Source organism: Varroa jacobsoni, unplaced genomic scaffold (genome assembly GCF_002532875.2).
Source record: "Varroa jacobsoni isolate VJ856 unplaced genomic scaffold, vjacob_1.0 scaffold_326, whole genome shotgun sequence".
Classification (NCBI taxonomy): Eukaryota; Metazoa; Arthropoda; class Arachnida; order Mesostigmata; family Varroidae; genus Varroa; species Varroa jacobsoni.
The window spans coordinates 140,957-152,274 of NW_019213228.1; the positions used below are offsets into that span (position 1 = coordinate 140,957).

Sequence of the window (11,318 nt, forward strand, 5' to 3'; positions counted from 1 at the left end):
CGTTTTTTCTAAACGGTTGACGTGTTTGAGTTTTCTAATCACTTAATTGTTGTCGGCTATAATCTCAGTTTTGCCTATTATGCCTATTTCCTTGTAGCCTCCCTTTTAGCAGCCAAAAAAGTCAGGAGATAGGAGCAGCTTGGAATTCGTTTTTAGGCTCTTTGACTTAATTAGGCCATCTTTTATTGTTGGCTGGTACTTTTTTATTTAGGCTGTTGATCAAACGCGTATCGATGCAGAGAAATCGACAACCAATATATAGCGAAAACACGTTCCGTAGTAGATTAATGTGGGTGGACTGACTGCGCTAGCAAAAGAATACGATGCCCTTCAGATATTCGCTTGACGCTGACAGAAGAGATTAACATGAGTCCGAACGAAGTCGATGTGAAATTACGAGGTATCTGGAACGCCTGTCCGCCTTCAATCCGAGAAGCTGCTTCATAAATGATTCAGCATGAGTCGTATATCTGCCCATTGAGTGCGAAGGCTACCTGAACCGCGGTAACTAAATCATATACAGACAGCGTCAATAGGTAACGAAAAGAGACTGTTTTTTTTTTTGTCCGATAATGAATTCACAAGGGAAATTGAAAATTTGGTGAGGGCAATCTTTATTTTGATCACGATTTGGACGATAACGGATATATATATAAGTTTACGATTGTGGCAGCGTGCCAAGCATAATAAGCGGTATCTAACAGAGAACGGGCTCACTTATCGCAGTGGCGGCAATAGTTACTACAACGATTGAAAACTATTAACGTAAAGACAAGTTGTAAAAATGAGTGATGAAGATAAGTGGCGAAAATAGAAATGACCAATAATGCGTGGGATGCCCACACTGGATTTCTACGTCAACTGATATAATTGTGATTCATTGCAATACTTGCAAATGGAGCAGGCCTGCTCGGTTGCCGTACCACGGCTGCGCAGAATAACGTGTATAACAGCACTCACCTGTAGAACGAAATATATACCCTGCTCGAGTAGCTGCATAAATCTAATGGATACTGTGTTTTTGTCGACAAGAACACTGCATTACGACGTATGGCGTTGTTTAATTGCGATACTGTGATAAATATATACTGGCTATTTGGCCAATTGTTGTTAACTGACGCTCGTGTAGACGATCGAAACTGGGTGGCCTATTGTTCATATACTGGATTCCATGGTGACATTCATCGAGGCACCGCCGAAAAACAACACAGAGGCGCCCGAAGTTCTTTGAGGGGAAGCAACAGAAAAAAGGCACGAGAAGGAAAAACGAGTAGAGATCAGGACTCAGCTCAAACCAGATCCGCTCGATCGGCCATGCTATACGCTTTCCTGAGCTACTAATAAGTTACTGTAAGTGTAGTTGTGAAGTAATATCAGTTGTATTTGTAACAGTGCCGGTAGCGTCACGATGCAGAAGGAAAAATTCCACCGGTGTAGCAACGTGGAAGCTGCAATGCCTAGTGGTAGTGCTTTGTGTTGTCCCATGACGCGATCGACATGTTAAGGCGGGGCAGTTCTTGTCGCATCATCTTAATAAGCACTACTTCTATAACCACTATTCAACGGTGTCGCTTTTGTCATTGGTATTGTTCTTATCTGTGCCGCTTCTGAAGCCGCCACTGTTACTGAAGCTGAAGAGGAACACTCGATTGAAAAAGATCGGCGGCCAAAGGCGGTGCTCTCATCATCCAAATCCTTTTGCAAACGAATAACCTCATTTTTATTGACGCTGTTGTTGATGACAATTGCCGATGGTATCACTGGGGCGGATCAACCGTCAAGGACCAGATGAGTTTGTCCATGTACCGACATACACACGTATACGTCTCTCCATTTGTGTGTATGGATGCTGTTATTTTCGTTGACCTGATTGTCGGTTAAGCACTTCGTACGATAGAAGCTCGTCATCATTACTATGGTCGATATTCTTCCTCGTCGGCTTATGATCGCTTGCTCGAAGAAAATGTTCTATGTATAATTAAAGAGGGAGCGTATGTACGGTATAGGAAATACTTTCGGCGATTTTAGTTTTTTTTTCATCTTACAGCTGCTTGCCGGCCGGCAACACGTCTTAGGTCAGCGTTCTCATGGGCCATATCCAGATATATGCGATGGTAAAAACGAGATTCGACTATGAGCACTTCTGGCCCCTTTTCGGTTGCCAATTCGCTCGCTGAAAAGAACGAGATGATGATACATTGACGCTGTAACTGTATGCTTTTCGTATGTCTGACAACGAAATTGGACTCGTGTACATTGGAACTTCGACGTATTTGATTGTTGTCGTTGTTGCTACTGTGAACACGCGGCCCGTGTACTGCTATAGATGGAACTGAATTTATATCGCATCCCAATCGTGGCTCTTTCACCAGCATCGACAATGCTACAGAGCGGTCTACATAAAACCAGAAAGGAATCGAATGAGCTGGGAAAGTTAAACATACTTCACTATTTAAAGCAAAATAACAGTTGTGCCGTTATACGCACACCGGACCGGTGACCCCCTCGTCGCGGTACTTGACATTTGCGGACACCAAGTAGAACTAAACGCCGTTCATCTTGCAAGCACTTTACACTTTATTATAAAGTGGTTCTAAAAAATACTCAAGTGTAATCTAAGGCATCGCGTCTAACGACTAATTGATGACACGATACTGATTTTAAGCAAAATTCAGCCATCCTATTCTCGTATCCTCGGACGCTAGGTTACTGATATGGAATACAGTTGAGCTGAGGATGAATCGTGTTTTTCGAAATTGCCTTTCGGTGTTGCACAGCTTTTTCGTTAAAGCGCAAATTCAGTTTTCGAAGTTCTGCAGTTCGATTCCAAGGCTTCTATTTAGGTTGAGCTATAGATCATCCTTGGAACGGACATGATATGTTTACATCTGAATACTTAATCGTCGATTAATATTCTACACAATTACTTTGTTTTCTCAGAGCTGCCTCAATAAGCGTATTTTCTGCTATCGACCGACCTCTACCGATACGAGTGAGTAACAGTCGTCAAGGCAGATAGATGGTAATCGTATCAAGATTCGAAGCAATGCCCTGACGGCTATACCGAATTTTGGCAGTATCAAAATACCATGTTCGAAACGTAATGCTATTTAGGTACAGTGAAAATTATATTGCACATCTACTGTTTTGATGAAACTGCTTAATGGATCAACGTAAGTGGAGATCACTGTAGCAGCGAAAAGGTCCCATGTGTTAAGCAGCATAGGTCTGCCTTAGCTAGCTGGTAAGGTTATCTTAGTCTGGGATTAACTGGCTGGAAATGAGGATGTGTTTTCTTACGTCACTTGATATTTGATGTTCTATGTCCGTAAGCTTTTCCAGCCCATGTAACCATTCAGTAAAAATATACGCTGTTGAGAATACGGTTTGTGGTTATTATTACTACTATTGATTGTATACAAAAAAAAATATGTATATATATATATATATATATATATGTAACTACAGAAAAGCAGCTTTAATGGTTAACTTGATGCCAGTTTCCCCTGCCAACCTGAGCCTTGCTTAAGCAACGAATCGATATTGCGCCTACGATGATGAACTTCAACGTAAACGAATGAACCGCTCCGCACTGGGTTCCACATAAGAGGCTCTACCCGGCAGTCGTACAACTTATACGCGGTCGAGTATCTCTTTCTGACGACGCTACTAACTATTAGTAAATAAGGAAATAAAGCGTCTGCGAGCAACACAATCGAATTTTTCCATAAAGTGTGTAAATGAAGAACCTCTAAATAGCGTCGCTCTTAGTTAGGAATAGCCTTTTCTATCGACAGCAACGTTCTATGCCAGCTAGTCTTATTTTAGGACAGGCAGTAGATCAGTAAAGTCTCTAGCGTCAGTTTCCGTATCTTGTTAGTGTTTATGACACTCTAATTGTTTTGTTTATTAGATGTCTGGAGAGTGCAGTACAAACACCAAAACAATTATTACTCTAGTCAGTGGAAACATAGGAATATGCTATCAGATAGGTGTTTTTAATAAGCAATTTTACAGAACTATCTACAGTTATATAAGCTTTGCCTAGCAAGTTCAGCTGATATCATTAGATGAGATAATCTGATTGCGATGTCGATGTCTAGGCGTGTATATAATGACATTGTGGAAGGTACAGTGGTGGAAAAAGAGTGAACCGTAAGGCTCATATATAGCCTTAATTAAAAAAAAAAAGTCCAAACTTTTCTGTTCGGGACGAGTCAAAAATCAGCGGGAGGTAGGAGATGAGTTTTTTTTTTGGCAGTTGGAAAATCCTATCTTCAAATGGCAGGAAATATGCAATAAAAAACCATCTGATTATGATATTTTTTAACACTATATTATATTTCAAATGGTATTTACTAACCTTTTTAGTATGTAAATAATACTTATAGTTTAATGCGCTCTTTAGTTCAATTGCGCATATCTTGTTCGTTGGCCGCGGAAAGCTGCGAAGAGTATCAGCGGGCTGTCCTCAATTGGTCCTGTGACATTTTCTGTGTGTATCTGTTTGTTAATTTTCTAATGTAACGTTTGTGTACGTGTTTGTTTTCAGATTAACTTATGGACAGTGCCACGCTATAATTGCGTGCTACGTTTGCATGGCCATACGACGCCAATTGACACAGTTAAATTTCATCCTAACGAAGATCTGCTCGCGTCGGGATCGAATTCAGGTGCTGTGAAGTTGTTTGATCTTGAGGCTGCCAAGGTCCTTCGGACACTGAACGGCCATAAAGCCTCGGTTCAGTGCATAGATTTCCACCCGTATGGCGAATTCATTGCATCAGGTTCATGTGACAACACAATCAAATTGTGGGATTCCCGCAAGCGCAGCTGTATCAACACTTATCGCGGGCACGATCAGAAGGTCAACTCAATCCGCTTCAGTCCAGACGGCCGCTGGATTGTGTCTGGCGGAGATGACGGCTCAATCAAGCTCTGGGATCTCGCTATGGGTAAAATGCTCATGCAATTCAATGAACATAAAGCCGCCGTTAGCGATGTCGAATTTCATCCGAACGAGTACCTGTTAGCCTCAGGCAGTGAAGACGGTAACGTCAAATTTTACGATCTTGAAACGTGGCAAGTCATCTCGTCGACAAGTGGAGAAACTGGCCACGTCCACTGTACACGCTTCCACCCCGACGGCGAAGTGATCATGGTGGGAGCAGACGACGTCATGCGGGTGTACGCTTGGGAGCCTACGGTAAACACGTTTGATCGCGTTATCATGGGTTGGGGTAAAGTTGAGGACATTATGGTTGGCAAAGATTCGGTGGTAGCAGCCAGCAAGTCCGTGACAAATGTCTGCTTATATGTGCTTGACACAAATAAGGTCCAGCCGTTCGCAGGCTCATCGGCGATATTCATCGACGATACTCCGGCCAAGACGTCAACTGGCGGATCGTTTCGACGTTCTTCGCCGCTTGGCTCCAATCCTCGACGAAGCTTTAACACCAAATCTCGGATAAAGTTGGATGTTGCTTATAAAAGGGAGATCAACTCTTCGGAGGCTTCCGATAACTCGTACGACTCGTATGAACCATCGAGTACTGATGACGTTTGCATTATGGAGCCATGTTAGTACTACGACAATGTTGTTGTTGTTGTTGTTGTTGTTAGGACTGAATTGAAATACACAGGTAGCTCTTTCATAGCCTCAAATATTGGTCTAGGTAACGCTAGAGGTCTTCTAATGTTATAGCACACTATTAGGCTTATCAGAAGAAAATTATAATTAAGTGCCCATCCAACTATTCTACGTGTATCTGTCAAGCTGTTGGTAATTTGCCCTGTTTTTTTTGCCGGCCACTTTTAATATTAGCATATGTAATAGTTGAGCCTTGTATTGTATGCTTCAGCATCGTACAACGAGATCTTCCACCCGTCGAAGGAGTTGTCGCGCAGCCCCCCCAGAGATACCTCGTACCCTGTTATGACCACTGGCAACAGCATAAACTCTGGAATGTTCCGATTACCGCCAATCCGGGACGCCGCTCCGAACTCTTCGTCGTCTTCATCGCATCCGCCGGCGACATCGAGGTCACCTCCACGAATCGATCCCGTGATTAGTCGCAACTTGCAAAGTTCCGATTGTCTTAAATCGATCACGTGCGGCGAACGTTCCGTACAGCGTAACCAGACCTCGGAGATGGGCATGCTGACATCATTGACCACTTCGGCGTCGAGTTCTACCATGGCCATGAACAATCTAAATACAGCTACTAACAACCTTAATAACCTCAATCTCAATAGTAACTTTAGCGGCCTTCATCAGCAGAACAACAGTTATGCTAACCATGCGAATAACAGCCATACAAGTTATCATTACCCACCAAATATGGCGTCGATAGCAGCGACAGTTGGAGGCACAAACAGTAACAGCGGAATGGTTATGCGTGCCTCGTTCTCAATGGGTAATATCAAAGAGTCAACCAATCACCACGGAAGCCTAAGCAGCTCATCGTCGACGCTTAGCAGTAGCGTATCAGATAATAACCGTAAAACAGGTAATTAGTAATAATCATAATTGGAAATCAGTACTCGTTTGTAAACTTGAAATTTGACGTGTGCGGCTTCCTATTGTATGATACGAAATTCTTATTATATTATATATGGTATCCATTGAAATCAGTGTGGCCCAAGCAAGGCCCTATACGGGTGTCGTCCGTTGCCAAGTCTTCATCAGTAGCTCTGCCACGGCAATCTAACAATAATAAGACTATGCATATTAATGAGCATATCACGTTGTTGAGCTTAGCCGTTTGCGAAGACGATTACGGAGAACCGTTGCAATTTTCGTGGTAACCTTGTACGGTGCCACTCCATTAATGCATCCATACCATCAATATTTCCTTCAAGGCACTGCCAATTCAACGTCAAGCGGCGATCTATCTTCAATGCCAAACCTTCCAGTGAGTGAACCATCGACACCGGTGAAGACTGCCTCAAACTTCCTTCCGCGTCGGCATCCGGAAAAAACGTCGTCGGAACAAAGTCTTGTATCGATAGTTAAGCCCGTGATGAGCGTCAAAGCAGCCGCAGTTGTTCATCCTGAAGTTGTTAGCAACGTAAGTATGGATCATCTGCGCCTTCGCTGTCAAATATAAAATGCTTAGTCTTGCAAGTTTATTATTCTAAAAACCAACAATAATCATTCGATGAGCCATACAAAACAGACGCGTCTATCCACGACGCTTCTCTCCTAAATCACTCACGTAGTATAAATAGCTTTTTTTTTATTAATATTTCGCGATGTCACCTCCACTTGTTAGGTTCCTTCATGCGTCAATCGGTCCGAGAAGAATTTGAGTCTACAAAATGACGATAGTTGCGGCAGTAGTAATTCAGCGAACAGCGCGGGTGGCTTGAACTTCGACGATTTTCTGCCAGCTCACGTCCAGTCGCTGTCCAGGGGCCCCCGCTCAGCTGTGCCACTTTCCGAAAATGAGGCTCTCGACAAAATCGGCTGTAAGTTTCTAGAGATATTATGCGCCTCGCGTCGCATCGCAAATGTTATATACATTAAGGCCTGTTAGAAGACGCCTCAGGTCCAATCAAATAACTTCAATGTTTCGCTAGTGATATCTACCTGACAGAACCGTATAATGACGTCTCAACTAAACGTTTTGATTACTATTAATTTTGCTTGTGGCAACTGCAGCTGGTCATAACGGTATGATGGTTGCAATGATGCATCGACTACACGGACTGAGGCAGGTCCACGCGCGTTGGAACCCCAAAGATCCAAAAGCCGCACTCGAGGTAGCAATCAGCCTGCGGGACCCTGCTGTACTGGTCGACCTTCTAAACATTTTGGTGCTGCGCGCCGGCCTTTGGAATCTTGACCTTTGTGCCCTTTTGCTGCCATCGATGCACGAGCTCATTCAGAGCAAATATGAACCCCAAATGGCAACAGCTATCACTGCCATAAAGCTTGTGATGAAAAATTTCGGTACGTATGCGCATTTAGAATGAATGGAACACTACTCTTCAAGTGCTCACCTACACTACGGGGTGTATGTGTGTGTGTGCTGCTGCCCTTCAAACAACTACGCTTATACCTCAGGGTAAAATTGAATTCTGTTTGATTCGACGAGTCGGCCACTAGTTGTCGCTCGTTCTCATAAACGTATGAACGTAACAAATAATTATCGAAATCTGTGGTGTTCACCTTGGCAGGGGCAATAATCAAGGATACGGTCGCGGGACCCAGGAGCGTCGGCGTCGACCTGAGCCGTGAAGAGCGTTACGAAAAATGCACGGGCTGTCACGAAGCGCTGATGACGATTCGGTCGTTTTTGCTGAAGCGGCAAACCATGCAGGGCAAGGTCGGCTCCGAATTCCGAGATCTGCTTACGTTCATGGAAATACTGGACTGAGAAATTGTTGCGATTGATAAATTGAACTCATATCGTCGATCTACCATAGGATATTCGTCTGATAGTCCTGCAAGTTCTTTCCGTGCGGGCTAAACCGGAAGACAGACAGAGTTAATGGCGATGCCACGATGATCAAGTGAATATAGTAGAGGAACATGGTCGAAATCATTGCCGAAGGTTCACGCGGTTGCCTGGGCTATCCAATCCCCTTCTGCTTTCGTCGCTGGTTTTGGTGTAAGCAGGTCGTGGTGCGATACGATGAGTGATTGCCCTCATTTTCCTTTACTTGGATAAAAGCAAGGGCTCTGTGCATATGTATTATTATTTACTTAAATCTGAGTGGTGATACGAATCCGTGAATCTACACTTATAAATACTACTGGTTGTTAATACATTGACAGACTGCCTTTTCTTCTTCGGCAGCATCAGCCGACTTGAGTGCTGTGAACACGCGACTACGGTAATCATAGAACGAATTGCGTTGAGACGTTTGGGTACACAAACGCAAGCGGGAAGTTAACCTGATCGTGGGAAGTGTAAGATACGGGCTGAAGTTGGCCTAAGAATAACTTGTTATGCGCCTCCCCGAGGTGACAGACGGAGCCGATGACCACGGTACTTAAATATCGAACATACAAGATATAGAATAAAATACAATCAGTCAACCATCAAGATAAACTTATGGAGGACAGTCGTCACAGTGACGATCTCTTGACCGGCAAAGTATCATGTGGCGCAAAGAGCACATTCATAGTTGGATAGTATGATGAATACGTTTTACCTTGTACACATCCAAATGTAATTCGATTTCTACTATAATAATAATGATTATTATTATACTATACTCCACTTAAGAATCGACCGTTTGCCTCAATGGGCAACAGTCTATGGACGCGCTAATGTAACTTTGCCAGTTCTCTGATGTCTCGCTTCAAGACATTCCGTCGACCCCGTCGACTGTTGGCTGAGCTTTTTGTAGAGCAGCGTTTGTTGTTTGGTTGCTGGCATTATTTCTCCCCGATGAATTGATGTCATACGTGGTTCTTCGGAACAGACGAACGTCGTCGTCAGTGCTCACGCAAAGAACTTTCTAATGGGAGAAATGTCAAGTTGAAAAGAGTGACGTAAACGAAAGCGACGTTTGCAAGCACGTAAGCTGGGTGGGTGTAAATGTCTTAGAACGGAAGAAGATAACCTGGAAGGGAAGGAGTTTTGTTCAGCGTATAAGATGCCATTCGACGCAATTCTAGCATAGAGGTTATATATGAATTAGTTGCGCTCGATAGATAAACAGTCTGCCTTTACAGCGTTAGAATAGGTGAGTTAGATAACTGGCTGAAAATGTTTCACGTCCCTGATTCTTATTAGGCCTATCTCTCTCTATCGAACCATTTGCCGTTGAATAATGGTAGCTTAACTTAAACACATGCCCCATTTTCTTCCTGTCTTGTAACAGTCGAGTAATCGTAGCCAAAATAAGTAGTGCGATAAGCAATCAAATAACAAGCCAACGGGTGAGTCGAACCTCAATGTATCGGACGGACGGGGCCGCACTCTAAACAGCTTTACATGTGAGTGAATGCGCAAACTGTGGGTGCCTGTATATCTGACGCATGACTGCTGTGTGAGCGTGCGCTAGGTAGATATATGAGCGTTGCATGCGTTGGAGCGCCTTTGCGATCTGCTTTTCATGTATCTGCGAATGCACGCGACGGGGCTTGTTTATCCGCAAAACGTACTGAGTACGTGCACACTATATATTATATAATATTACCAATGATCTGATCGGTCCTGTTTCACTAGCCAAGAAGAACGAGAACAACTCGTAGGCCGCGGCCGCTGTTGAGCGTCGTCACGTGTCGCCGCCGGCCCACACTCAGGCCTCTAGACGTCATGGTTCGGCCTAAATTAATGGTTGTAGTAATCACTAATAAGTGTCGTAGAAGATGAGGAAAGCACCGTTATCTGTGTTGAAAAGTACTAGGCAAATTGAGCCTGCCATAACTAAGGTTCTATTTTGGTACAAGTGAGAAAGCACTGCAAGTAAAGTTGGTTAGGTTACGGAATCTAATTGCGACTAGGCGAACAAGAAATGACTCCTTTCATCTTTATATCGCCTCCAAAATAGCACAAATAGCCAACCAATTATGAGGGTACATTGTAAGTGAGTGGTATATATGCATGCATATAGGAGGCAGATCTTACTGTGTTTGCTGCGTTTTACTGAACGTCTGCACATGGTACCGTAATGGAATGGATTTGATGAAAACAAAACGTGTGTCTATAGCCGTATGCTTGTATGTGTGTGTGTGAGAGTCTGTTTGGGCGTGTGTGTGTGTGTGTGTGTTTGTGTCTGTGGGCTCGGGGAAGGGGGGGGGGGGAATAGGAAAACAATAGGAAGAACAAACAAGAAAATTACAGAAATGATATATTAAGAAGTACTTGACGGTAAGCTGGCGTAACAGAAGAATTTCAGTAAAAATGACGATTATAGTTATGTTGATAACTTGACGGAATGACGTAGTCTTTAACAATTGATGTGGTAATAATATTTGTAATGTTATTAATAGTAATGATAACGTTGGAATGGCTAAATGAAGTAATGCTTGTTAGGCGCAAGTAACAAAATGCAGCAGCGGCAACAACAATAACAACAATAAGAACAATAACCTACAAAAGAGGAAAGTGATGATATGACGGCGATATGATGATTATGTAAGATGCGCGCAAAAAAGGGAATATTTTTTAGAATGAGAGGTTTTGGGAGCGGGAAGACTAGAACCGAAATACACTAAATAGTAATAAAGCGTACGAAATATAACAAATACGAATAAAACGATTCTCACATGTGAGAATTCTATGGATACGACTCTGACGTTTTTTCATTGCGAAGTTACAATTGATTAGGCTAAGGTTAGTATATTAGCGGTTGCTCTA

General features: G+C 43.1%; 1 protein-coding gene across 1 annotated transcript in view; it reads left to right on the top strand.

Annotated features, from left to right (window-relative positions):
• Positions 1–11,250, top strand: part of kat80 (katanin p80) — a 36,338-nt gene extending 25,088 nt beyond the window's left edge. The window contains exons 2-7 of the mRNA XM_086967869.1: positions 4,553–5,579; positions 5,862–6,509; positions 6,862–7,070; positions 7,275–7,470; positions 7,664–7,954; positions 8,182–11,250. Of these exons, the coding sequence (XP_086823995.1) occupies positions 4,553–5,579; positions 5,862–6,509; positions 6,862–7,070; positions 7,275–7,470; positions 7,664–7,954; positions 8,182–8,381 (2,571 nt within the window). The 3' untranslated portion in view covers positions 8,382–11,250. The remainder of the gene's footprint in view (positions 1–4,552; positions 5,580–5,861; positions 6,510–6,861; positions 7,071–7,274; positions 7,471–7,663; positions 7,955–8,181) is intronic.
• The last annotated feature ends 68 nt before the right edge of the window (positions 11,251–11,318 follow it).